The sequence below is a fragment of the Paroedura picta genome, chromosome 16 (genome assembly GCF_049243985.1).
Source record: "Paroedura picta isolate Pp20150507F chromosome 16, Ppicta_v3.0, whole genome shotgun sequence".
Classification (NCBI taxonomy): domain Eukaryota; kingdom Metazoa; phylum Chordata; class Lepidosauria; order Squamata; family Gekkonidae; genus Paroedura; species Paroedura picta.
The window spans coordinates 3749566-3776761 of NC_135384.1; the positions used below are offsets into that span (position 1 = coordinate 3749566).

General features: G+C 52.3%; 3 protein-coding genes and 2 non-coding genes across 10 annotated transcripts; 3 read left to right on the top strand and 2 right to left on the bottom strand.

Moving 5' to 3' along the window:
* Positions 1–1026: 1026 nt before the first annotated feature.
* LOC143826331 (uncharacterized) lies at positions 1027–13351 on the bottom strand. Of its 2 annotated transcripts, XM_077315079.1 has the most exons (19): positions 13218–13351; positions 11704–11762; positions 9670–9762; positions 9182–9309; positions 8669–8812; positions 8319–8393; positions 7657–7827; positions 6891–6987; positions 6294–6517; positions 5178–5331; positions 4591–4799; positions 3956–4073; positions 3429–3634; positions 3213–3330; positions 2956–3125; positions 2214–2311; positions 1994–2100; positions 1821–1901; positions 1027–1144 (listed from the first exon to the last, which is right to left on the bottom strand). In XM_077315079.1, exons 1-19 carry the CDS (start codon positions 13238–13240, stop codon positions 1065–1067), a joined length of 2355 nt encoding a protein of 784 aa, XP_077171194.1. In that variant the 5' UTR covers positions 13241–13351; the 3' UTR covers positions 1027–1064. The 2 variants fall into 2 exon arrangements, with proteins under 2 accessions (XP_077171194.1, XP_077171193.1); XM_077315078.1 differs by lacking the exon at positions 11704–11762 and having other exon boundaries at positions 13218–13327.
* Positions 13352–14580: 1229 nt separating this feature from the next.
* RANGRF (RAN guanine nucleotide release factor) lies at positions 14581–19931 on the top strand. Of its 4 annotated transcripts, none has more exons than XM_077314033.1 (6): positions 14581–14672; positions 15670–15770; positions 15968–16084; positions 17493–17640; positions 18317–18411; positions 19731–19931. In XM_077314033.1, the coding sequence occupies exons 2-6, from the start codon at positions 15679–15681 to the stop codon at positions 19774–19776; spliced, it is 498 nt and encodes a 165-aa protein (XP_077170148.1). In that variant the 5' UTR covers positions 14581–14672; positions 15670–15678; the 3' UTR covers positions 19777–19931. The 4 variants fall into 4 exon arrangements, with proteins under 4 accessions (XP_077170148.1, XP_077170144.1, XP_077170145.1 ...); XM_077314029.1 differs by lacking the exon at positions 19731–19931 and adding an exon at positions 18523–19018; XM_077314030.1 differs by lacking the exons at positions 14581–14672; positions 19731–19931 and adding exons at positions 14679–15284; positions 18523–19018.
* TRNAA-CGC (transfer RNA alanine (anticodon CGC)) lies at positions 16283–16354 on the top strand. The gene has a single exon. It is a non-coding gene; the product is annotated as a tRNA-Ala (tRNA).
* TRNAA-UGC (transfer RNA alanine (anticodon UGC)) lies at positions 16754–16825 on the top strand. The gene has a single exon. It is a non-coding gene; the product is annotated as a tRNA-Ala (tRNA).
* Positions 19932–20151: 220 nt separating the features above from the next.
* SLC25A35 (solute carrier family 25 member 35) lies at positions 20152–26363 on the bottom strand. 2 transcript variants are annotated; one of them, XM_077314024.1, is made up of 5 exons: positions 24394–26359; positions 22393–22458; positions 21658–21810; positions 21047–21181; positions 20152–20551 (listed from the first exon to the last, which is right to left on the bottom strand). In XM_077314024.1, exons 1-5 carry the CDS (start codon positions 24766–24768, stop codon positions 20369–20371), a joined length of 912 nt encoding a protein of 303 aa, XP_077170139.1. In that variant the 5' UTR covers positions 24769–26359; the 3' UTR covers positions 20152–20368. The 2 variants fall into 2 exon arrangements, with proteins under 2 accessions (XP_077170139.1, XP_077170140.1); XM_077314025.1 differs by having other exon boundaries at positions 20363–20551; positions 21052–21181; positions 24394–26363.
* Between the last annotated feature and the right edge of the window lie 833 nt (positions 26364–27196).

A 27196-nucleotide genomic window follows, 5' to 3' on the forward strand; every position in this document is an offset into this window, starting at 1 on the left:
GGCCTTGAATAGAGGCACGTGGGGGCAAAGGGAGCTGGGGGCCGGAGGGCGTCGGAAGGCACGAGCGTCATGCACACTCCCCCACCCACCCACGCCCCCTTCCTGGCCGGCCCACAACCCTCCCCTCCAGGTCACTGGGGAGACCCGGGCGGCTTAGGATCCCCTCCCTCCCTCCCTGCGCTTTACATAAACTTCGGGTGATTCCCCCCCCCCCCAAAAAAAAGTTTCTAAACGCTGCAAAAGTCCTTTGAGGACACCTTGTGGCCGGGTTTCCGGAACTTGGTGTTGAAGGCAGGGTGCGTTGCATTATCTTAGCAGCTGGATTTTCCTATGTGGAGCAGGACTATGTACTGTGCATTATGTGCAGAATGGGGCCTGTCGCCCCTGGGAAAATTCCACTGCAAATCACACCTGATCCACGGTGTGCGGAATGCAGAGGCCAAGAAGCCCCCAAAAGTGGGTCGGGAAGCAGGGGCCAGCTCTGCCTTTTTCAGGGCTCCCCTGTGTGTTTTGGGAAACCAAGATCTGACCCTGTGATTCCTGAGCTGGGATTTCTCTTCTTTCTTGCCCAAGTTGATCAAGTCAAAATAGAACAAAGTTGGAGTCTTGTGGCCCCTTTGAGCCCAACACAGTTTTATTCCAAGTGTGTGCTTTTTAGTCCCTGAAGAAGTGCGCATGTGTTGTGGCAGTACAGACTAGCATTCCCCTAATAATCCAGATGATTGTGGGTTTTTTTATATAAGAGGAATTTATCCTGCAAGTGTCCGTACGTGAAATGGGACATTCGTGGCCCAAGTTTCCCTCCTCCTTGAGAACTAGTGGTGGGAAATTCCGTCGAGTTGCATCCAGTTTACATCGCTGCCGTGGGTTCCTCAACGCAAGAGCCATTCAGAGGTTCTTTGTGTGGCAACCCAGGGCGTGGGTGGTGGTCAACCCTCCTTCAGTTCCAAGATCAGGCTAGCATTGGCTTATTGGAATCCCCATCGACCCCTTTCTTTGGCCCATCCAAAGCTCAGGACACGCAAGAAAGCCCAAGGAGATTTTATTTTGTTTTGTGTTCACCGCTAAGCAAACAAGCCTCCCCATACAGCTGCTCCACATATGGCCATCAGGAGAAACCAGAACCTCATGGGCTCTGCTGCCCCTGAAAAATTAAAAATAAATTAATTAATAAAGGACGTGCATGCCACAAGCAATGAACCCCCCACACCAACAAGGCCCTAGTTCTATTACTGAATAAGACAGGAGAGGGGCACCAGATTTTGGAGGCTTCGTTGGGAAAAGACCTTTACAGGATTTGGCCCAAGCCAAGAAAGCAAGGTTGCTATTTCATGGAAGGAGGAAACATGGTGGGGATAATACCGTTCTTCTTAGGAGCTTGCTTTTTGTGCCCCAATATTTACTCCTTAAAGGAGTCTCAAAGGGGCTTACAATCGCCTGTCTTTCCTCTCCCCGCCACAGACGCCTTGTGAGCCAGGTGAGGCGGAGAGAGAGCTGAGAGAATGATGACAGGCCCAAGGCCAGTGGCAGGCAGGCTGCAAGGGCCGGAGTGGGGAATCAAACCTGGTCCTCCACCTTCTCAACCATGGCACCAAGCTGGCTTTCCCCCATGGACACACAGGAAGCTGCCTCGTCTACAAAGACCGCCCATGGTAATCTCTTCATCTGAGATCTTTCCTGTTACCCATCAGCAGTTCATTTCCCTGGAGAGGCCAGGGATTGAACCTGGGAGCTTGTGCACACCGAGCCCCTGAGCTCCTATAACGCGCACTGTAGTAACACTATCCTGATTTGGGACCGGAGGGGTCCGGAGGCCTCACCTGCCGAAAGATGACTCGTCATCCAGGAGGAAGGAATGCCGTTCATGGATCTCCCCTGCCGGTAAGCTGCCAAAGGAGCATCTGGAAGACCGCAGTAAAGTTGAGTTAAAACATTTGAAATGAAGAAGAAGCTGTGGTTTTTGGACCCCCACTTTTCACTACCCAGCTCTTACTTCTGCCCCCAAGGGCATAGGGCACCGGCGTGACCACACCCACTGGAAGTCTTTGAGCCCACACTCTGAGCGTCTCGTTTAGGGGGTAACGGCAGCGCAGCGTCAGCCTGGAAGGAAAAACACACCCATGCGCGTGTAACCACGTCTGTTTTGCTGAGCACCAAACCAGTATAGATCTACCAGCTCTCACACCTGTGGCTCGGCATCTTTCGGGGATTACCTGTATTCCGAGTCCCGGGTAATAACCGGGCTTGCTTCCGGAATCAGTTGTCTTTCGGAGGAGACTTCATTCTCATACACCAAGTAATTTCCTTCAAACTGGAAGACGAAAACAGACATACATGTTGTGTTTGCCTCTGTGGCTGGGCTATCAAGGGGCCAAGTCCAGGACAGGCATAAAACTGCCTTAGACCGAGTCAGGCCAAAGGTCGATACTGTCTACGGCTAACTATGTTGGAGTGAGCGAATCAGCGGTCCTGTGCATTTGGGGGGCAGGACATCACTTAAAGTGTGCCTGGTTGTTATCGCCTTGAGTGGAATGCCTCTCTTGGTCTTACCCTGGGAGCTGGCCTCTGACTCTTTCTCCCCCCTCCCCTCCTTTGTCCTTTCCATCCCTCTCTCTTCGCATGGCCTTCCATGGGGACACATGATCTTTGTAGCTCTCTCCTGTTGGTACGATAACCTCCACGCTCCCACACACATGATGCAGATGAGCTGGTGATTTGTGACTGGGAAAGTGCTTTTTAAGTCTGGCTTCTCTCTCTATTTGTCTTCTCACTCTCTGCACATGGCCTTCCATGGTCTTTGCAGGTCTTTCCTGTAGATACAATGCCCTCACCCTCCCACACGCACGATGCCTGATGAGCTGGCCCTTTCTGATAGGGCCTTACTCTTCAGGTTAGGTCTCCTCCACCCCCTGCCTCCCCCTCCTCCTGCTCCCCGGAACTTTTTGCAAAACAAACCCTCCAAGTTGTGCCACAGGTGGCGACTGGGAAAGAGAAGAGGGCCCGGGATTCGTCGGCGGCCACCGGCCTGCAGGTTTCGTCTCGGAGGTGGGTTCTCCGGGGGTCCAAGGGAGGTTTGGTGTCCAGGGTGAGGACAGTGGCTGCCATCGTGCCGTTGGGAAGACACACTGAACCCCAAAACGACAGCCCGTCAGTTCAAAGTTCTATGGAAACATGACGTTGCCCCCCTCCAAATCGGACACTCTGACACTCACCGAGGAGTTTCCCCGTAGGGAAGATGCAAGAAACCGGAAAGGTTATGACGGTGTCCAGAGTCCTGTTATCCCTCAGACTGAACTCCAGCCGGGCAGTCAGGCCTTGAAGGGAGATATCCTGGAAACAGACGATTACGGGCGTCCGGTTAGATACTTCAAAAAATCTTCCCAACACAACATCAGGACACCCTCAGACCCCCACAAGCCCAAGCCTACCTCATAAGCCAAGCCCGCCGCCAAGAAAGGGGCGGATAAGTAGAAGCGTCTGCCGTCATCGTGCACAGTGTAGTTCTGGGATTCGGCAAACTCAGCCGTCAGCCGCAGATTTCCAACGTACGGGATCCAGTAGCGATCCAGGTTGCCATGGGTCATCACCAGGGTGATCCTCCCCACCTCGCAGAAACCCTCAACGGTTGGGAGAACTAATGGCATCGAGAGCAAGGAGAAAGCGTTAGGGGGAAGCCACGGTCCAGGTTCAGAAACCGTGCATCAGTTCTTTGCCGGATGGAACAAGAAAGTATCTGCAAGAAGCAACCGTCCCTTTCATAAAGGACTAACACGATTTTGATTTCAACAGGCTGAAGAACATTCAGATAAACATCTAGAGCGGACGTCCATCAGTGGATCTTAGCCACAAGATCTATATGGCGTTATAATCCGTTGAGGTCCCCTCCCTTTTCCTGTCTCACCAGGCTCCACCCCCCCCCCCAAAATCTCCAGCGATTTCCCGCCTGGAGACTCACCGACATCAGGGACTTCACATTCGACGACAGCAGGGTAAACAAGAGGCTTGTTCTTGGGAACCAGGTTGAGCGTGTAGTACAGAGGCAAGGTGTATTTCCGGATGGTGCCATACAGGTACTGCCGAAGAGAAAAACCTTGAGTCGCGCAAAGCCCGTACACGTACCACGGAGAAAGCTGCATTTCCAGGACAGAATTTCAAACCTGCATAGATGTTCTGTACTTCTCCCCCCCACACACACACACACACCTTTTGTTTAATATCCTGCTTGATAAAGGAATTTAGATAACTCAGAAGTTTGGAGTCTTGCTGCCTATCATGTGGCTTCTGTTTTGGGGGGTTTGCTTCGGACCAGTGTGGCTACCCCTGCACTACACCAAGCTGGCTTTTCTGGAAGAACATGAATCTGTGCGGGGATGTAGTTCAGAAGCAGAGCGTGCGCCTTGCATGTATGAGACCCTGGGGTCGATCTCTAGCATCTCCATTTTTTTTTGCCAGCGCTTTCTACAAGACCAGAGGAGAGACAAGTTTGCAAGGATAGGTCTGCCGTTGGCTGTTGGTTTGGGCAGCAGAATGGGACTCCTGGGGTTTGCAGGCAGCATGCCTCCTGTGATCCAGCCCTTCCCCCTCTTTTACCTCTTGGGGGACCAAAGGATCATCGAAAGGGACCAGCAGAGTGAAGGCCCGGGAGCCATCGGGATGGCTATCTTCGGTCAGCTTGCAGCCCCGGTTCTTCAGCTCCTCTGGAGTCATGGGGTTGTCCCCAATCGCCACGGACACGAGCACCACATCAGGGAGGAAGTCACCCAAGGTGACATCAAAGTAGCGCCTCTCTGGGACGGTGTCTACGAAAAAAGAAACCAATCCCTTGCCGTTTCATATTATTTTTCCTCTGTCCAGTTGAGCCTCTTTTTAGGCCAAATCCACAGTCCTCTGACAGGTTGGGAGAAGAAGAGCTAGCATTTTACACCCCACTTTTTACTATCCAAAGGAGTCTCCAGGCAACCAAAAAGCACCATCCCCCGTGAGGTACGTGAGGCTGAGAAAGCTCCAAGAGAACTGCTCTGGGAGAACAACTCTAAAAGGACTGTGACTCACCTAAGGTCACCCAGCTAGCTGCAAGTGAAGGAGGAGTGGGGAACCAAGCATGGTTCTCCCTTTTAGAGGCCTGGTGATTTTTCCTCCCCCAGCCATGCTGGGAGTCTAGACCCCGGCGCGCTTACTGTTGATGAGCACAGGCAGGCGAGGGGTAAAGGCCGTGCGGATGGCCTTCAGGCTGCGATGGCGTGTCCGGTCACTCTCGTCCCCTTGCCACAGGCGGTCCAGCAGCAGCTTGATGCTGTACGTCGTGCCGTAGACGTTGTCAATCACATCGCTCTGCAAGCAGAAGAGACGGCGCTGACAGCCTCCCAAGAGCCTGGGCCCTGCAGGTGCACCTGGGAACAGCTGCCAGAGGAGATGCTGTCTTCCTTCACCACCTCCCTCCGTCCCTCGCACACCTGTTCTTCTTGGATCACAGAAAAGACAGTATCTGCCTTTATTGCTGACTGGAAACCGCTTAGACTTTTAGCACAAAACAGGAAAAAAGATTGAAGTGATGGTCTGTGGGTTTGATGATTAAAGAGGGGAATTAATTAGATGACACGGGGAAAGTTCTTTTTTTTTTTCTGTTATTGCAGAGCAAGTTCAAAATTCTACACATATTTGTCACAGAAAACCAGAAGCTTTAAAAAAAAAATCCCCTTTTTTACTGTAGCCCTGTTTTTTTACTTCTCTTTCTCTCACTTATATTAGTTCGTTCTTTTCTTTTAAAACCCTCGACAAAATTCTGTTTTTATTTAACCCAGTGTGACACCTGCCTGAACCAAGCACCTTATCCAAAACCTTGGAAACACATTTTAATTGCATCGGCACATTGTGTCTTGTACATGACACTGCATGTATTAACCCTGCTCTCCTATTTCGTAACTAACCTTGCTTTATGGCGAGGATTGCATTTCGTTGCAACATGCTAATTGTGAAACCCACCTTGAGTCAAGGTGATAACCTGGAAGTGAGGTAAATAACGGCGGTTGACGCTGCCAGTTGGGCCGCCGGGAGCTCAAGTCAAGGGGGGATGGGCAGAAGCACCACCATTTTGCAGCTCCCTTGACCAAAAAGGTCTTTCCACGAATCCTGTCCCTCCCTCTTAACTCAGAACCCAGCCCCAGAGAGACAGAAAAGAGAGAACACCCAGGAGAGCCATCTTGTCTGCTCTGTCTTCCTAGAGAGGCCATGGGAGGTATATGCCTGACCCATCTCGAGGCATTCTGGGTAAAGGTCCCCCTTCTTGCACTTACCTCGATGAGCCCTCCGGCGGCCCCAATGGGCACCGAGATGCTGATGAAGTTGACATCGGTCAGGAAGGTGTACCCGTTCCTTTTGACTGTGGTCGCGTCGATCACGCGCCCGTCCAGGCCCATCTCTATGGTCTCGTCCCGATAGAGGTCGGGGAACTTCACCAGGGACGGCATGACCCGGGGAGTCACCCAGCTCAGCATCGAGGCCGTGAAAACCGGAGGATCTGTGGGAGAGAAAAGGTTGTCCACCAGGACAGGTTTGGAGACATAAGAGTCCCAACTCTGCACTTGGAAATACCTGGAGAGGAAACACCTGGAGGAGGTCTGGTTTGGGGAAGAGAGAGAGAGAGAGAGAGAGACATGCCTTGCATGGCCCTTCAGGGTGCACGCAAGCTCTGTCCTGGTCCAAGCTCAGAATGCCTATGGTAGCTCCATCCAGGACCCTGTTCATTCATTCAAGGCATCGTCCCCAACTATTGAAAATATGAGGAGTTCCAAACTCCTGACTCTCTTCTGGAATGGCTATGAGGAACAGCCAAACCACAACGCCCCTTCACAGTAAGAGGCTGTTGCCCCGATCCCGAAACAGAGACTCACTGATGGGGCAGGCGACGGCCGTGTCGACCATCAAGATCATCCAAGCCTGCTTGTAGAAGACCGTTGCTCGGGCAACTTGCACGTCCAAGCCCTGGACCTGTGAGGAAAGCAAGGTTAGCACCAGTCTCCAGACTACCCAGAACAGTCTTTTTTTCGACCTTTTGATGTGGAGGAAGTCCTGAAATGTTTTTCAGGCTTCGAGGAACTCCAGAAGTGATGGCAACTGGCCATTCCTGGCTGCCACGCCCCCCTCCCGGAAGTGACCTCACCTGTACACTCCCACCAGATGCGGCCAGCGTCAGGGAGAGCCAATAAGATAAAATGAAAGTGGATGAGGCTTGCACTAGGTTAGGCCTGTAGAGAAACTGCGGAAGTGGGCTCCAGGGATGTCAGTGGCCACCCAAAATTCTGGGAAAGGCCACGGAACTCTTAGGGAACCTGGGTTGGGAACCTGTGACCTAGAACATTAACTCCAAGCTCCCAAGAATAAGATTCAGCATCATGGATTGACCTAGTTCTCCCTGTATCAAAGCTACCCTAAGCCTACAAGACTCCTCCTTAACCATCATCCATCTTTTGGGCAAAGTGGGACCATTGCAGAAAATGGCCGCCACAAGAGGCGGAGCCAGCCGCAAGATGGCTGCTGTAGGAGGCAGAGCCCACCATGAAAGATGGATGATGGTTAGGGAAAGCATACCGTCTCCCTGGGGCACGTCTGGAGTCTGTTCCTTTTTCTACAAGTCACCCTCCCGCCCACACTGCTTACCTTGGAGATTTCCGTTTGCCGCGTGCTGTAGGGCGTGCGGAAGAGGACACGGGTCGCCGTGGTGTTGACCCCGTAGCCCAAGGCGTGGGCCTCAGTGGCCATCATGTTCTGCAGGGAGCCGTTCTGGAAGTGGAAGACCACTTGCCACACCTGGTTCATCGCTCCCTGGGCCTGCAAGAGAACAGCGTACGGTAGTTCTTCCAGTCTCAGGACTAGAATCTGGGAGACCCGAGTTCGAATCCGCCCTCTGCCACGGAAGCGTTGGAAGATGCGCCACCGGCATATAAAATTCAACCCTCCCCTCTGTTTTGTTATTCTGAATCAGGCTCTTGGCACATCATCCTTGCTGCGTTTAGGGACACTTCGCCTTTGAACGGCAGCAAATCGGAGAGCCCAGTTATAAACAGTAAAATATAATGCAAGTTGAAGGGCATCTTCCTAGCATGATCCCAAAGCTATCAGTCTGAGGCTGCCCAAATCTGCATTCTACCTTTTTTTATCTGAATGAGGGGAACTTAGTAGGCACTAAGGGAAGTTCGCCGCCGACGTCTGTGGGCTCCCTTATTGGGGAACTCCACGGGACAGACCCAGCTAATTTAACCTGCCCCCCTAGAGAGCCACTAACCCTCTCCTTCACCCCAGTCCACCTCCCAGTTCCTCACCACAGGCCACGCGGCGACCCAGTCTTCATTCAAGGCCTCGCTGGCTATGCCTGGGACAGCACGTCGGACGGATACCTGAAACAGAGACCACAAGCCTGCTGGTTCCAGCCTTTCGGGCAAGTCTCTAGCTCAGGGGCAGTCAAACTGCGGCCCTCCAGATGTCCATGGACTACAATTCCCAGGAGCCCCCTGCCAGCGTTCGCTGGCAGGGGGCTCCTGGGAATTGTAGTCCATGGACATCTGGAGGGCCGCAGTTTGACTACCCCTAGCTCCATGTCGGCTAACACAGGGGTAGTCCTCCAGATGTACATGGACTACAATTCCCAGGAGCTCCCTGCCCGCAAACGTACCTCCATGTAGTTTTCTTCGCAGACAATCTCCCGGGGGCTCCAAGGAGCCCCGAGGGGGCAAGTCAGGGACACGTCGTAAGTCGCCGTCCGGTTCGCCGGATCGATTATTTCCACCTGCAGCCGCAGGCTGAACTCCTGGTCAAACTGGACAAGAAGAAAAAACAGAGAATACTCTCTGTGTCCTTTGGCTCCATTCCCCTGCATTCTGCAGCGGTTTGGACTGAGCCTCCAGGGAGGGCGGTATATGGAATGAATGAATGAATGAATGAATGAATGAATGAATGAATGAATGAATGAATGAATGAATGAATGAATGAATCTGATCCCTTCAGACTCTATAACTCCACGATTCTTGCCTTGAAGACCCCCCAGGACGGGGTCGATGCAAGTCGGTTGTGGACCTGACGCCACTGAATTCTGGAAGGTTCAAAGCCTGAAGGAGCACTTTGGTCCTGTTAATTCTCCGGGGAGGGTCCCGGGGACCCTAGGATGCTCCCACAGTCCAGGGCTTACCAAGTTCTGGATGGAACAGGCCAGGAAAGAGATCCTGATCTCTGGGTTGCCGTAGAGGTCAGTGGTACTGGTGAAGCCACACTGAGAGGCGACCTGCTCCGTCACGGGAATTAGCTGGCCAAGATTGTCTAGGGGGGAAAAATTAAGAGCAAGTCCTCAGTGGGTGGTGCCTAGCGGTTGCTACTCTGGGGTAGGAGATTTGGGGGGGGGGTGGAGCCAGAGGAGAGGGGGTTTGAGGAGGGCAGGGGTCTCCATCGCTTAAAATGCCATCAGGTCCACCTTGTCTTTTTCTGTCACTGCATCATGACCTCCCTCAGTGGTCTCCCATCCAAATACTCTCCAGGGTTGTCCTGGCTTAGCTTCCAAAATATGTCAGAAACCAGGTCTTCTTCACCATACCAATGCGGCCCACTGGGAAACTGCGGCCAGCTTCTATAGGTCTGGGATTTGAAACAAGCCCGAAAAGCCCAGCCTACCGAAATACTTACTGAAGACTCCGTAACGCCACAAGTTCTGGCCCAGAGAGGCTTTTTCCAACCATATCCAAAAGTAGCGTCCCCGGCACTCAGTTCGCGCAGCACCTTCCGAGGAAAGTCAAGAGAGAGAGGCCGGATCATGCCCAACCCAGTTAAGCCTCCTCCCACCCTCCACCCCGTTAATTTGGCAGATTTAAACAGAAGTCCACAGGCCCCTTAGCTCATAGCGCTAAGGGTGTGGGATGAAAAAAAAAAACACACTGAATACAAATCAACAGGAGTCTGATATGTCACCCAGTTGAAACGTGATGGTTTGGGCTGCAGTAAAGGGATTTCAGAAAGATTTTGAAATGTAGAATTATGGAGTTGATCCACAGGCTTCCTGGATCAAACAGAGCCAAGAACTACGTGTAGTCCTTACAGTTTAGGAATTGGTTAACATAAGGAGTAACAAGTCACGTGTTGTCACCGTATCTAGCTTGGACAATTCTGTATAGGGATGTCAGACCCCATGGGGTCCATCTTTGATGTTAAAATGTATCTTCCTCCTCACCACGAAAAACATATATCTCATGAAGAAATTCTCCAACTCAACCATTCTTGACCGTTTTGGGTTTTTTTTGGCCCTGCAGCTCTTCTCAGTTTCCAGGACCCTCCTGCAACATGAGCTGGGCTAAAAAAGGCCTAATCTAAGAGTGAACTAACTACACTCAATGTACCTTGTTTTAAATATATACAAGGCAGATTTCTAGCACATTTGACCAAGAGAAGCATGGTTCATGTTTTTCCTTGAATGCATTCATTCAAGCACACGCAAAGGAACGGGTGACATGGTTTGTTTTTCTTTCCCTTGACGAAGGGTGAACTTTCTAGCCATGATGTCATGTGTGACAAATAGGGTATTTCGTTGGTTCAGTTACCAGGGCCTCCATAAACACTTCGGGCTCCCCTTCTCCCATTTTTCCGTCTGTGGCCCCTTCAAATGTGCCAGGGTGTCCCAGGGGACCATATGACCCCCATTGAGCATGCATGGCTGCTCTAGCTCACCCCAATCTTGCAATAATAATATCTGTTCACGGGCTTTAAAGATAGAAGATGCAATGCTGGAGGGTTCCACCTTCCAGAAGAGGCCGTGCTCCCCAGTAACGGACCATTAACAGTTGTGAGAGATGTATTAACTCCAGGAGAAGTCAAGTAAGCAATGTACCGCTTCCCCCAACCATTTTGGTTCAAGACTTGACTCAAAAGAGCCTTTGCATGGAGCTGACGGATTAAAGTCCGTTCTGATCGAAGTCTACGGATGACTTTGCTTTAAAATGGTTCTGTGCCAAACAGTGTTCCAAGGAGGTGACGTATCAAATCTAAACTTTAAATACTTTGAAAACATGAAAACAGCACTCAAAATACTCAAACAATTCAGTTTTGAAACTTTTAAACATACATACAAAACAAGGGAGGGGATAAGGTCGCCGGCTCTGGGTTGGTAAATATTTGGAGATGTTGGGGGTGGAGCCAGGGAGTGGGTGGGATTTGTGGCAGGGAAAGACCTGCTCTGGAGTCCCCCCTCCCAAGCAGCCCTTTTCTCCAGGGGAACTGATCTCAGTCAACTGGAGATGAGCTGAAATTCCAGGGGATCCCCAGGCGCCACCTGGAAGGTGGCATCCCTTATTCACGCTGCAGAACAGCCATTTTCTCCAGGGGAACTGATCTCTTTGGTCTGCAAAGGAACTATAATCCTAGGGGATCCCCAGGTTTGGCCTGGAGGCTGGCATCCCTGGGGGGAGGACAAAAAGTGTCAGTGGAAGCTATGAGAGCGCTACATAACTTAAATGTTCCTTTTCCCACTATGGTAAGAGAAGGGACCCTACGCACAAGCACGCATCACCCAAATTACAGTGTCACAAGAACGCAACAAAACCACAGCGACGAATCAGAGGTGACCGTAACTTCCAGAGAGAGAGATGGCAAAGGCAGAGACCAAATTGATACCCACCTATTTCCTTCATTCTTCCTAACTGCATCCACAAGAGAAAGTTTGGGACTCACCTTCAGGGAACGGTAGAGATGCCACTTCCCAGGGCAGAAGTATACAAAGCAGAGTCAAACTGCAGAGAAAGCCCCAAAACAGGAAGGTTAAGTGAGTTCTGTGCTTATTTGACTAGAGGGGCCAACCTCCAGGTGATCAGATCGGTGCACCTGGAGAAAATGGCCACTTCAACAGGTGGATTCTACGGCATGAGACCTATGCTGAGGTCCCGCCCCTTCCCAAGGCCCGCCTTCCTCAGGCTCCACCCCCAAAATCTCCAGGTATCTTCCAACCAGTTGCTGGCAACCCTATATCTGACGCACACATCTGGCAGAAGAGGAATGGGAAGGATCCTGCTGAGTTGACCTGTCCAGTGTGGGGGACACCAAAATAGGAGCATGCAGAACGCTTACAGAGAAGGACATGCAAATGGGACTGTTTAAGTTAAACCAACACTGGGCTTTGTTTAAGGTTGGCTTCCCTAACTTGGGGGATTTCTGGAGATTTGGCAGCAATGCTATGGAGTCCCTTGCTTCCAAGTGGTCATTTCTTCCAAGAAGATGGATTTATGTAGTCTTGAGACCAGTTGTAATTCCAGAAGAGCTCCAGGCCCCACATGGAGGTTACCACCCCTAAGATGTTGCCAAGATTATAGGCACAGGAGGATTTCAGCTCTAGAAAATGCCACAAAGAGACAGAGATGCCAGCCTTCAGGGGGGACCTGAGAACACCGATTTTACAGGCAACAGAGATTAGCTTCCCTGGAGAAAATGGTCTCTTTCTTCCCAATTTCCCAACCCAGATATGGCAACCCTAGAGAACAGATGGGTCTGCACAAGCTATGAGGCACAAGGTCATAAGATCAGAGTGTGACACAACTTTGCTTTCTTCCCTCTCTCCCACCCCACCGAGTCGGAAAGATTATTTCAGAAAACTCAAAAACCTTGTACGAGTCAGCCTGCACAAAGTGGAACGGAAGCATCTAACTGCTCTAATCCGGGGGCATGTGATCACTTAACAGGACAAGGGAGCTCTTCAAGGGAGCTGGGCAGATGTCCTCCAGGACACACAACTGCACGAACAAGCTACCCTTAAACCCTTTAAAAATAGGTCTTCTATGTCAGAAAGGTTTGCCGACTCCACACACAGGGCCTGAAGGTCTCTTGGACGATAAAAATAAATTCCCCCAAGGGAGGGAAAACCCTGCTCTGTCAACTTCCAGGTGGCACTGGGGATCCCCTGGAATTATAGCTTATCCCCAAACCAAAGAGATCAGTCCCCCTGGAGAAAAGGGCTACTTTGGAGAGTGGATTCCAGAGCATTATATACCTAGGCCCCTCGCTGCCCCATATCCCACCCACTCCCAGCTCCACCCCCAAAGTCTCCAGGTCTCTCCCAACCCAGAGCTGGCAACCCTGAAGCCGGCCTATACAGCATTATCCCCAGGGTTACCAAATTCAGTTGGAGGAATTTCCCCCACTTTGCTGCCCCCAACAAAAGCCACCTTTGCTCTATGGGCACCCAACCCGCTTACCAGGCAAAGCAGAGAGAAGGCATAGCAGCAACTCCCCCTCCCAAGTCAATGACTCCAAGTTTTGGCTGTTCACAAAAATAAGCAGCATCGCCCTTCCGGAGGAAGACAAACTTTTATATCAATTCCCGCCTTCTTTGGCAGGAGACCTCACCTGTGGCCAATCAGTTCTTCAAAGCTTAGATAGGCTGGGAGGTTGGCCAGGGAGGTTCCCCCCTAATTTATTTTTGGGGATAATTGACTGTTAGGAGGCCAGGAAGACGAACCTTTCCTGCATGATAAATAGATGTTGCTGTTCCACCCGCATCCCCCTTGTCTGTTTTACAAAGGACCACTTATTTGTTAGCAGTGGTGCCAATTTTCCAGGACTCCTGTGCCTTCAACCATAACAGGCAGAAGTTCAGCAGGTGGCCCTTCATGGCAAGATGGCTGAGTTTTTTTTGCTTCTTAGCTGGTCCTTGGAGGTACAAGAACCCCCATCTCCCCACTGTTTAAAAGCCAGCCCTAAAAACAAAGGGAAAGATTCAAGTGGGTCGCCATGTTGGTCTGTAGTAGCTCAGCAAAAATAGAGTCCAGTAGCACCTTTAAGATCAACAAAGATTTATTCCAGGCATGAGCTTTCGAGTGCAAGTGAGGAAGAGTGCTTGCCCTCGAAAGCTCACGCCTTGAATAAATCTTTGTTGGTCTTAAAGGTGTTCCTGGACTCTATTTTTGTTGAACAAAGGGAACGGGTATTATAAACTGCCTTTTTCTGATTCTCTTGGGAGTCTTTTGGAACCAGACACAGCCTAAGAACTTTTAAAAAAAAAAAGAAATCAGAGCTGAGCTCTGGAAGTTGGGAAGTAATAACAGTGCTTCTGGCCATGTACAGAATGCTAACCATTCTTGCCATGCTGCATGTTAATTGACTCTCACCCTCAACCTCTAAGTGTGAACGGATTACTTTCATTCCATGATATTGTATCTGCGGAAACGTGCGTGCACGTTGAATAAAACTTGGTTGGTCTTAACGGCGCCACCGGACTCTAAATCGCTTCTATTATTGCTGTTGCATTGCTGATAATAACAACAGCAATAATAATTAATAATAACTAATGCACGCAGGCAGAGGGGGGAGACACGTTCAGGCGGGTGCTCTGGGCTCGAGCCAGCAGAACCAAGCCTGAGTCCAGCGACACTTTCAGCCCCCACAAAGTCTCCTCCGCAGGGCGAGTTTTCGAGTAAACGCCCACGCCAGGGCTGCTGCAGGCGGAATTTTAGCACAGGGCACGTCTGCAGACCCCGCTCTTCGCCATTGGTCGGGAGCCTTGCCAGTCACGCCGCCTCCCGCGGGCGTCACAATGGAATGTCCGGGACGACGGGGCGGGGAAGCCCTCCTTCTGCTCTCTGATTGGACGCTTTTCCTAGGAACTGGGCGGGGAAATAGCAGCTTCAGCAGCAGCAGCAGGTTAGGCGCAGGTGAGGTTTGAGACGGGGGAGGGCGGGCATGCGGGAAAGTCCATCCATCAGGCCGGGCAGGTGACCCAATGGATCCTCCACGGCCAGGAGCAGTGTACCCGTGAATCCCAGCTGCAGGGGGGAAACAGTCGCCTTGATGCTGGGTGGTGCTTTCGTTGCGGGGCTGCCCGCATTCCCCCTTACCTGGATCGCTTTCCATCCCGGTGTTTTTAAGCAGAGGCTGTAAAGCCACCTGGCAGAAATGCTAATTCTGTGCATTTAGGCAGATTGTAAGGGGGTGGGCAGAAGGGATTGTGCCTGAGCTTGGCTCCTGGGGCCATTTCCTGCATTCTCCAGGGGGTTGGACTAGATGACCCTGGAGGGCCCTTGCAATTCTGTGATTCCTTGATCCCCTGGATCTGCCCCTTTGCATGCAGCCACCCCGGCTCCAAAACTCTTTCTCCCCACGCTATTCCCAGAAATTGCTTTGCCCGGCTTACTCACGGCCACTAGATACCTTTTCATGGCTTTAAAAGGGGCACTTGGTGCGTTCATGGAGGAAAGATCTGCTGGTGGCTAAAGAGAACCTCCCTGAGCAGGGGCAGTATACCTCTGCGCAAAAGTGATTAGCCGGTAAGCTGCGGGGGAGGACGATTCTTGTCTTGGCTGGTTTGTTGTCCTTTTGGGGGCCTTGGGTGCTTGCTCTCTCTCTGCTTCTCTGTCAGATGGTCGCTCCTCTGACTTACCTGTCTATCCCAGAATGTGCACCTCTCTACCTTTGGAGAACTGGTTTAGATTCCCCATTCTTCTGCACGCAGCTGGCTGGGTGACCTTGTGCCAGTCCCAGTTCTCTTAGGGCTGTTCTCTCAGAGCTCTCTCAGCCCCACTTAGCTCACAGGGTGTCTGTCGTGGGGAGAGGAAGGGAAAGGTGTTTGTACACTGCTTTGGGACTCTTTTCAGGTAGTGACAAAGCACAGTATAAAAAAATAAACTCTTCTGTTTTGTCCTTGACTTGCAGATAGGAACGATGGATCACGAGGCCGGACAGGAACAGCAGCAGCGGCAGCTCTTTGGGGGGGCCTTTTCTGCCTTCCTCCCCCCTGGAAGCCTGGATGTCAGGTATTCCCCCCCCCTTTAAAATGACCGCTAGCCCTTTGGGCCCTCCCCCTCTAGAATTAACAAATTACCATGTGGCACCTTTAAGACCCACAGTCACTTGATCCATCAAATATATTTTTCACTGTCCCAGGAAGTCCTTTGGTGGCGTTTTGGGGCCAGCCGGCCTGATCCTCTCCCTGCCTCTCTCTCCTTTTCAGTGAGTTACGCCAAGTTCCCGACAACCAGGAAGTCTTTGTCCACCCGAACACGGATCAGAGCGTCATTATCGAACTGTTGGAATACCAGGCCGGGGTGCCTGATGAAGCCGCAGTCAGGTACGTGGTCAGGTGCAAAACCTACAAAACCTCAGGCCTGGAGATCTCCGAAGTACAGTGTGGGGTTTGCTTTGTTTTAAGCCAGCATTATCTTTCCACACGTAATCCCCCCTTTCCCTCCAAGAGGAAGGAATTGTGGTACACATTGGCTCGGTCACCGTGACAACACTCCAGCCCCGAGAACCCGGTTTGACAACTGGGGATGTAGCTCAGTGGTAGAGCGCATGCTTCGCATGTATGAGGTCCTGGGTTCGACCCCCAGCATCTCCACTTTTGCCAGAGAAGGATGTTCTGGAAGGCAGATCTGCTGGAGTGTAGAAATGCAGTTTGTGTGTGTGTTTTAGAATCATAAGACTTCAGAAGGGACCTCCAGGGTTATCAAGTCCAACCCTCTGCACAATGCAGAGACCCCACAGTGACCCCAGGTCGATGCCTAGACAATGCACTGGGCATCTTTACAAGCAGTTAGCTCTGGGATGCTTCTGCCTTGCATTTTTGCGTGTAAACATGGCCAGGGTTGAAGTCTGTTGCCTGGGATATTTCCCAAAGCATCTTGGTGCCTGTTACGGGGAATGGGATGCTGGAACAGATGATCTGACACAGTCATTCTTTGGTCAAGGGGTTTGCTAACACCACAGTGCAGTTTTCTAAGGCTGAGGGAACAGTGAGGGGGATGTAGCTCAGTGGTAGAGCGCATGCTTTGCATGTATGAGGCCCTGGGTTCGATCCCCAGCATCTCCATTGTTTCTTTTTCACTCACGGCCGAAGCTTTTGTGAGTCCCGCATCTCTGGCAAAATGGGGCTCTGCTCCACCCGGTGGAGACAGCTGCGCACCATGGTTGTTACTCTGTGTGCAGCACGACAATCCCTCCACTGACCTGTGGATTTGGCCAGAGTAGCAGAGTAGATCTGGTGACAGACTTCAGGAAGGAGAGGCTGGGTGGGGAAGGGGATGTAGCTGAGTGGGAGTGTGCATGCTTTGTATGTATGAGGTCCTGGGTTCGATCCCCAGCGTCTCCACTTTTCTCAGAGGCCTTCCCCCTTCTGTAAGGCAAGCTGCTGGATTGTTGAAACGCAGCTCTCTTGTCTTTTGAATATTTACAAGATGTTTTGACAAGTCAGTTTACTAAATAAGGGAGAAGATCCTGGCCTTTTTGAGGCTGGGGGCAGCTTTGGAATTTTGACCCAGCGTGGCAGGCAGTTGCAAAATGGCTTCCACAAGAGGCGGAACCAGCTACAAAATGGCTTCCACAAGAGGTGGAACCAGCTACAAAATAGCTGCCACAGCTGACTTTCAGAAGCTGCACAAACAGATGATAAATGAGTAAATGAATTATCCGGTGCTGTTGGGGACTGTTTCGGTGATAGCCAGATGTTGATCCTCCCCCCCCCCCCACATATTTTCCAGATATCACTTTGAGGACGTGGTTGATGCTTCCGGCGGCCCCGAGGTTTTGACCCAGGAGTCGTTGTCACCTCATCTCCTGGCACTAGAAGGCTGCAGCAGTGCCTGGAACCTCACCGCCTGCCAGCTAGTGGCCAAATTCGATGAAGATGTGAGTAGTAATGTTTGCAGTCCGGGGTTGGAGAGACACATCCCCAGCGACAGGGAGAGGCAGTGTGGTATGATGCGCAGAGCGTGGGGTTTGCCGCCATACTGTGGAAGCTCATTGTGTAGCCTCAGGCCACCCTAGCCCACCAAGAGGATAAAATTTACTATCTCCTTACTTCTGTTAAAACATCCTCTCAAGAGCAAGGGCAGCGCACAGGGGAGAAAAGTGGTGTTTTGACTGAAGGAAAGAGATTCAACATGGCCGTGGCGTTGTGCTATTGTTCACTGCCCGTGATGTGTTGTCCACAGAGAAAAACCCTGAGGTGAATCAACAGCCAATCTCGAAATTCTTCATTCGTGCCCATAATTCCTTTCTCCTTGGCCCCCTCTCTTTTCAGAAATGAAGTTTCTAGACCTCATGCTTTCCAAACAAGAAGTTGTTTTTTATACCCCACTTTTCACTGCCCTAAGGAGTCTCAAAGCGGCTTACAATCGCCTTCCCTTCCTCTCTGCACAACAGAGCCCCAGTAAAGCAGTCAGGGCTGAGAGAGCTCTTGAGAAAACCCAAGGCGATTCCAACCACCATAGCAAGCTGGCTCCCCCCACAACAAACATGGAAGAGGTGAGACACGGAGGGTGCTTCTCTGTAATTCATCCCCCACCTGTATTTTCGCCTGCAGGCCAAAAATGAGGTGAGGCTGCATCTCGCACTGCTCCGCCTGCCCCAGTACGGAACAGACGTCCTCCTGACCTTCAACGACCCCACCTGCATTCAGTGAGTATACCCTAGAAACCTCATTGTGTGGGGAGAAGGGGAAAGGAAGGGGGCAAAGGCGGTGGAAGCCAGAAAAGCCTCAGTGACACCTCCCCTTCTTATTTCCCACAGCCCCCTAAGCAGTAGCGCGGCCCGAGGAACTGAGGTCCCACCGTCTTCCCTGCCTTCATGGACAGTGGAGCATTTCCATAACTTTGTGCACAGCCTGCAACTTCTTGACCCCGGCATCTTTGGGTAGCCCAGAACCTGATGCCTGTGATCCAGCCTCAACCCCTCACCAGCGCTGTCTGCCGGGGCTCTTAGGTGGCTGGCTGCCTGCCTGCCTCCCAGGGTCTCCGCCCCACTGCAGCTTCCCCCTTAATCCAGAGGGCAAGACTCAGAGCGCCCCCTGCATGATAGTTGCAAAAGGCGGTTTCGTGCCACCCCCGTCTCCAAAGAAAGGTTTCGAGTCTCCCCTTAAATGAAAGGGACTTCTCAGGTTCTGCCTCTTCTTCATGGCCCCTCTTCTCTCCCTCTGAGCCCCCCACCCCCCAAATTCCATAGCTCAAGGGTTAGGGGGAATTGCCCCTCCTGGTTGTCGCCTCCAGTAAAAATTTCAGTTCTCCCACCAGTGTTTTGGTTTATTTCAACCTGCGGGGGGGCTGCCTCGGCCCTTCGGAACAGAAATCCACAGGTCAGTCGGTACCAAAATAATATATATATTTTACTAGGCCAGTCTGAGTTCATAAAATGAAATGAGGTGCACTTCATTTCCCCCCAAAGTTCGTCAGCAAGAGAGATCGTTGGGAGGGGGCGAAGGAAAGAAAGAAGTGGAGACAGCTTTGACTAAGGCTACGGTACCACCCCTCCCCTTCCATTTCTGCACATTCCCACCCACCCACCCACCCCCTTTTGTTTTCCGGGCTCTTTGGAAGCTGAGGAGGATCTATGAAGACACATTAAGCCAGGAGGGTAGCCCTTAGTTTTTGGCTGATCCTGCATGGAGCAGGAGGTTGGACTAGATGGCCCGCATGACCCCTTCCAACTCTAGGATTTTAGGATTGATCAGAGGCATTCTGGGAGAACACAGCCAGCGCCCTTCGAAAAACTCTAGCACCATCTAAGGGTGGGACTCTTGTAGTGCAGGGTCCTAACAAAAACACAACCAAAGCTCAACTGGAAGCAAAGGGTCAGTCACCGGGTGCCTTTAAGGCCGACCCGTTCTGGGTAAAAGCTTCCGTGTCCATGCACACATTTTCAGGGCCATGCACGCAGAAGCTCGTACCCAGTTGGGTTGGTCAAAGGTGCTGCTGGACTCCAAATTTGTTCCGTTGCTTCAGACCAACAGGGCGGCCCACCTGCAGCCTAGCCGAGCGGAGGTCATGATTGCCAACAAGATAACTTTGCTGCCGTTGAAGCGCTTCTGGGAGCAGGGAGACCACCCCAGGAGCAATCCCGCTCACCTTATGGGCCCTGCCATCCAATCCAGCGGCTCTCAAGAAGTTTGACCAGCCTTCGGAAACGGCCACCTGCCAAACACCCCCTGGATGACCGGTGGGCTTCACCCCACTTGGAAAGTTGCAAAGCTGACCAGGCCTGGCCTAGTTGCAGGGGACTCCCAAGTAGATGTAAGGGGCCACGAGGGCAGGGGATGTGACCGTGGGAGCCATGGCTTGAGTCTCTTTGGTCACAATAAATAACAGTCCCGAGGTTCCCTATTTGGGGGGGTCAGTGCATCTTGCGGGAAATCTTCTCCTGAGCAGCAAAGCGAAAGAAGAGAGAGGTCACGGAATCACCCGCTGACATATTATGAGTCGCAACGCACAAACCCCAGAGGCAGCTCTGTTGCGGTCCTGGGCAAGCACAGAGCAGCGGACAGAAGAGGGAAAGGCCCGGTCTTGCCAGGGTGAGCCCCTGCAGGTCAGAAAGGAGCCACGGAAATCTGGTTGGCACCTGGGACCTCCAGCGGCTCTTAGCGTCACCGCTCTTGGTTCGTCCAGCCGGCGTAAGCGTTGCGCAGCTGGTCCCAGAAGAGCAAGCTGAGGATGGTGTGGGGGCCGATCCGGAAGTAGGAGGCCCCGAGGCCTTTGTAGATCCCGAAGAGACCCTCTGTGCGGATTATTTTAGCGAGGCAGTCCAGAAGACCCCGATACATCAAGCCCTGTGGCAGAAGGAGAGACAGAGTGGTTGTTTTTAAAGAAAACACACGGGGGCAGTGACCTTTCTTCCCACAAACACATGCTGAGGTGCCTTCTACCGAACAGGGTTATCCTTATTGGATTATTTTTTTTAGCCCAATGGCCCTGTTGAGACCTGCAAAGCTTTTTAAAGTTGCAAGCTTTCTCTGACAGGTAAAAAATAATTCAAATTTGCAGGGTTTTTGCTTAGCCGCGGCTCAATCAGAGATGAAGCAGGACACAGAGAATTGGGAGGGAACGCAAAGACCGGCCTAATTCGATCTACCCGTTCTGTCTTCACAACAGCATTGTAAGGTAGGACAGGCAGAACGGCCAAGTGAAGGTTTGAATCCAGGGCTTGTCCAGGACTCTAACCCTCGACGTGGGGAGAAGGTTTGCATAGCTCTGTCCCTCCCATCTCCCCGCCTAGCCAGATGTAGTCCCAGTCCAGGCCTTCCTGCCTATCTCTCTGGGCTCACCTGACCTTCAGGCCCCACAGGCTGGTTATAGAGACGGGTGCTAGCCACGTCGAAGGGGGTCATGGCGATAGCGATGGTAAAACTGCTGGTCATCCCGGCACTCAGGGCCACCTGCCAGCTGTCTTTCGGAAAAATCTGGGGGAGCAGGAAAGAGGCAGAGTTAGTGAGAGGGAAAACAAAACAAAAAGGGCAAGTTTCTAGACCTCAGGAATAAAAAAAAAGGAAGCCGCAAGATCTGAGTCTCCTAGCAGCTTAGCAACCCACGCTATAAGCTTTCACGAGGAAAAGCTCCATCAGAAACCTTTTCTTTTAACCCTGCTTTTCGCTCCCCAAAGGAGTCTCAAAGCGGCTTACAAACCCCTTTCCCTTCCTCTCCCCACAATAGACACCCTATGAGATTGGCGGAGCTGAGGAGATTCTCAGAGAGAACTGCTCTGCAAGAACAGCTCTGAGAGAACTATGATTGGCCCAAGGACAGCAGCTGGCTGCACATGGAAGAGCGGAGATTCAGACCTAGTTCTCCAGATCAGAGTCTGCCACTCATAATCTTGGCTCTTTCTGCAAAAAAAAAACAACCCTCAGCTGTTTCCGCAAACATTTATCCACTTTACCCCAAGATTTCCGATGAACTCCTTGGAAGAGGTGAAAGTCGTCAGCTGCGTGGCAGATCCCACCATGACTCGGGGAACGGCAGAGATCGCTCCCCGCCAGAGTCCTGCCATCCCATGCTCTCTGTGGATCATCACGAGAGCGTGGAACATCCCCTAGATCCAAAGGAAGAAAGAATATTAATAACAGACCAGAACGAATGGGATGAAATTAACAGAACAGCGGAAGAACCAATGAAGAACAACAGTTAGTCAGTTGGACCATTAGAACTCTCTCTCTCTCTCTCTTTAGTTTCAGTTCTCAGTAAAGCTACTTATTCTTTAAGTAGCTCAGTGCTCTACACTTTTGCATAGTTAAACTCCTGCCTGTGTGTCCCAGGTCTTCACAAAACATACCCAGAACAGAAGCCAGGGGTGGGACACGCTGGCCTGTTCCACCGACAGAAGCTCTACGCAAGAGGCTCCACGGAGCCTGTACGGAGCTTGACCTGGAGTTATCGTATGACGGCCCAAGGAGGAGAACAACAGCCCTTCCAGTTCTCCCTCTGCAGACACCTCCCCAAAGACCTCGCTGGCGGCTTCTGGCAATGACCCCCGAGAGAGACCCGGATGCTGAGCAACTTGGAAAGTTGTCAAAACAATCTTTGTTGCCTGGGAGAACCGGCCCCTCGGTGCAGGCACGCAGCTATGGGCCTAGCGTCCCAGGTAAGCACAGGGAAGAGAGTGAGGCCGACGTACCTCATGCTGGTATTGATGCCCAACAGCAATCTCAGCTGCAGATTGCGCCTGGATGTGGGTCTTGACCTTCGGGAAAGAGAGAAGGCATCTGACGTTAGTGGAGCAGCCATCCAAACAAGCGTGTCTTTACTTCCACAGGGGCAGAAATCACACCCTTTTCTTTCAAAATCTTTAAAGCACACAGGTGCTCTTCAGGTGCCTCTTTCTGGGATTGACCAGGGACAGATGTTCCCATGCTGGTTTAAATGGCAGGGGAGATAAGGAGGAAGCCGCAAGAGGAGTGGTGAAAAAGGCTGCATTGTGGCTAAGAGTGGAGTTGGATTCCTCGCTCCTCCACATGCAGCCCGCTAGGTGACCTTGGGCCAGTCCCAGTTCTCTCAGAGCTTTTTTTTTTTTAGCCCACCTCCCTCACAGAGTGTCTGTTGTGCAGAGAGGAAGGGAAGGCAATTGTAAGCCCCTTTAAGACGCATGAGGACCTCTGGGTGACCCAGTTCTCTCAGAGCTCTTTCGGCCCCAACTATCGCACAGCATGTCTATTGTGGGGAGAGGAAGGGAAGGTGATTGGAAGCCCCTTTAAGACACAGGGGACCATCACAAAACGAGCAGGGACGGAAAGAGGACACAAGAATGTGTGGACCACAAATACACATTCTGTGTAGAGCCAGGGGGTCAGATGGCTCCTTTTGCCCACAGGTTATGGTGCAAGGATTTTAAAGACTGGGCTGGCTGGAGAAAGAACAGGCAAGTCACCGCCGCATGTGACTTCTTCCTTATCTAAAAAAAAAAACCGCCCACCAAGCGTGGAACTCCCCTTTGTCATTAGAATGGTGCAACAAGTTGGGCAGGTTGCAAAAGACTGAAACTAAAACAATCATGAGGAAGCCCAAAGAGGCAAAAACAATTCACGCACAAGCCCAAAGAGGACACTTTTAATCTTAAATGTTGTCTTAAGGGCAGGGGAAAGAAAGAGAAGAGAGGAAGTTTCATTTGGTGCACGTAGGACCGTTCCGAAGAACCGGCTTTGCTCCCTTCCTTTGGCTCGAGATCCGGTCCCATTATGTGCAAAGGAAGGTGCTGCCTTGAGATTCGGGGGGCTAATACCACACTGTCAGCTCATCTGTTCACAAAGTGTGGTCCAGCAGGGAATGGGGGACGCCATCTGAGCTCTCTATTTTATTTATTGTCCATTTTATCAGGGATCGCAATGTCCAGGAGAGGCACATTCCGGATCAGGGTGGCCTCAGCTACTGAATCGTTCCAAAGAAATTAAAAGTTCGCTGTTAGAAAAAAGGAAGACGTTTGCGCAAGAGAGGGCCAGGATTTCCAGGAAAAGGCCAAATGTCAGGAAAAAAAGATAAGATTCTGCCTGGCGGAAACCTGTAGTTCTGGTTCGAGTATCTCTTGGTGGGCAAACGTGGATATGCATTTAGCTCAGAGTGTGGTTGTGCGTTGGGCCTCTACGTGGGCCACTGAATTTTGACCTGAAGGCTAACCTGATCTCATCAGATCTTGGAAGCTAAGCAGAAGGAGAACAAAACACTGCTAGAGAAGGCCTTGCTTCTGATCAGGCTTCACGGTGCCACCTGCCGTATACCAAAACTTCTAGATTTGGGTCCAGTATCCCCCCAAGACTGTTGGGGGTATCACCTTGCAAGGCTTAAAGCTCCCTTCATCACCTGTGAAGCATTTGGTATCGGACAAAGGGAGATTTGAGTCCTGAAAGCTCCTACTCCGGAAATCTTACAGGTCTCCAAGTTGCTGCTGGACGCAAACCTTGCTCTTCTTCCGCAGGCCAAGAAATCCCGAAAGCTCATAGGCTGTTGAAATCGGACTCAAGCGCCAGCAAGGCGTGTCTGCCGACTAAGAGGTGCGGGAGAGAAGAAACGACACCCCTTGGGACAACTTCATCCCAAAACTACAGCCCAGTGCCCAAGCCAGGCTCCCGCCACCCCGCCTACCACTCTCCCCCACACCCTGGCCGCCCCATTTCTCCGGACTCACCAGGTAGATCGGGCTGCTGGTGACGGCACCCATCACCCCTGCCACGGCCCCCGCCAAGGTGCTGCGCAAGGGGCTGAACTGCCCGTCAGGCCTGCGGGTGTAGCCGGCCGACTCGGCAATGCCGTAGGACCCCAGGCGGATGCCGTTCATGCTGAACTGGTACACCAAGGCGGGCATCAGGCCCCGCTGGAGCGCCGCCAGGCCGTCCACCCGCCCGATGGTGTAGAAGGCGTGGAAGACATTGCGGTAGTGCCGGGTGTAGGTGCCGGGCGACTGGAGCTCCCCTTGCAGCTGCATCCGGGTCTTCACCACCTCCAGGGGGTTCGTGAAGAGGCAGGCCCCGCAAGCGGCCACCCCACTCAGGAGGAAGTCCATGCTGGCGGACGAGGGGCGCGCTTATAGGAAGGAATAAATCAAGCGGGAGTGGTGAGAAATGATGGGGGCTTCTCTCGGGAAGAGGGCCAGAAGTACGTGGGACAGCGGGATGCTTTGCCGAGGGTCTTTCCACGGAGACCCTTCTCAAGGATATGCCGGTGAGAGGGACGAACGTTGGATGGCTGTTCGGGGACCTCAGATGACCCCGACGAATGCTGGCTTTGCAGAACGGGAAATGGGGAAGATCCGAAGGACGGCGAAGAAGAAAAGGCAGCTAGCTGTCAGGCGAGTTTTGGGAAGTGATGCTCCTACCCAAGAGGGTTCGGATGCAAAGATCAGGGGGAGAGAGGGGCCAAGAGCAGATCTTCCTGGATTTAAAGTGCTGGAGGGGGGACAGAGACCAGGAAGATCTTAGAAGTCAGGGAAATCAGATATAGGAGCTCCGGTCATGAGCTAGAGTTCCGTGAATGCCAAATATATTTTTTTTGGGGGGGGGGGAGGAGGCAAGTAGAGGAGATGCTGGGATTCAAGAAAGGGGGGGCAGGGGAGACCCCCTTCCTAGATGGGAAAAGGAAGGAGGGAGGAAGCTGTTTCTCTCCCCAAGGGAAACTGAGGCAGGGGGAAATCCTGAAGCGGGGTGGGGGGGGGGAAACAGCGGCAAAGCTGGAGGTGGGGGCGAGAGCAGGGGCTCGGCGGCCCCGATTCCTCACGTGCCCGCTGCACCGAAGGAGGGAAGGGTCTCCCTGCGCCGCGTCTCCGGCCGGCCAACTGCTGCCTCTCGGGTCTGAGCCGGCCCGGCTAGAGCCGGACCAGGTGCCGGCACCTCCACCCTAAGCCACGCCCCCCGGCCGGCACGGACGGCCAATGGCGAGCCGCTGCCCGCGGCGTCACTCCCCGCCTCCGCCAATGCGGGACGAGATGCCCAAGCGGGCCCCCTTTTTGCGCATCCGGGAGCGGCGGCGGCGGCGGGCGGGACGCACCTGCACGGCCAAGGGGCGGAGCCTGCAGGTGGCCGCGGGGTCCCCGCAGGTCGTGGGAACGGGAGCCCAGGGGCAACGCGGGGAAGCCGGCAGGCCGGGCAAAGGCTTCACTTCCCCGCCTTCCCTTTGGATTGCCACCCTGGAAGGAGGGGATGCCAGCCTCCAGGTGAGACCGGGGACCCCCCGGCTGGACACCTATCATTTCATTGTCTTTCACGTGTGAACGAGGTCGCGACCCCCTCTGAAGTCCGGCGTCTTGCGCAGTTTGCCCTCCTCCAGAACTGCGAGGCGCGCCTTAACGCATTCTCCTTTAGTTGCCGGGTTCATTCCTTCACTCAGAGTTTTTAGGAGATTGGATGAACCCCTGGCAGGAGGGTGTGATTTTTAAGTCCCTAAGAAGGTGGTGGTGGGAGGGCTGGACTGGATGGCCCTTTATGGTCTCTTCTAGCTCTCTGTGATTCTAAGGCATTACCGGGATCCAAATCCAACTGGTAAAACATCCAAAATTTAAATAATTTTTTTTACTGTTTTTGTTTTCCCTCCGTAAGAGCGACATCACAAGTGTGTTGTGCTGATTAAAATCAGACCTCCCCGGCACCCCTGGCAACTGTGCCCAACGGTGTCCTCAAACCTGATCAGTTGGCAGCTGGCTCAATTCAACCTATAATTTCGCTCGGGACACCTTTGCGGATTAAGCCGAAGTCTATAGTCCTGGCCTGAGCCCGTCTTGTGTTTCACGACACTTAGTCGGAGGAGAGCCAACACTAAAAGGTTGTGACTTAACAGTGACCGTATGTGACATAACACCCGTATCAGAGTCGGCTAAGATTTTGATTAGGGCAGCACGGTAGAGCTTCCACATTAAGCTGAAAGGGCCTTTTCTTAAGGAGGATGGCATTGGGTTTCCAACAAGGGATTTAAGGGTTAGCCCCTCTGCAGGAGGAAAAGAAACAGGATTGTTTGTGCCGGGTACAACTGACCTTCCTTTTGTGACAGTCCCATAGGCCAAGGCCGTTCCCATGCACACCTGTGGGAAGAAACACGAGCCCCGCTTGGCTCAAAGGAATGAGGGGTCATCCACTTGAACCTCCGGAGGGCCTAGGTGTGCTTGGTGGGGAGACAGAAGAAAGATGTTCCCACACTTACTGAATAATGTACTTTTGACGCACTCAGCAACCATTTTTACCATGTGCCGTGGCCCGGTCCCCTTGCCGATGATCACCGAGGTGTGCAGGTGCATGATCTCAGATGCGTGAAAAGCTGTTTTTTTATATACCCTGCTTTTCACCCCCCCCCAAAGGAGTCCCAAAGCACTTTACAACCCCCTTTCCCTTCCTCTCCCTGCAACAGGCACCCTGTGGGGTAGGTGGGGCAGAGCGAGCTCTAAGAGAACCACATTCCAAGAACTGTTGAGTGGCCCAAGGCCACCCAGCTGGCTGCATGCAGAC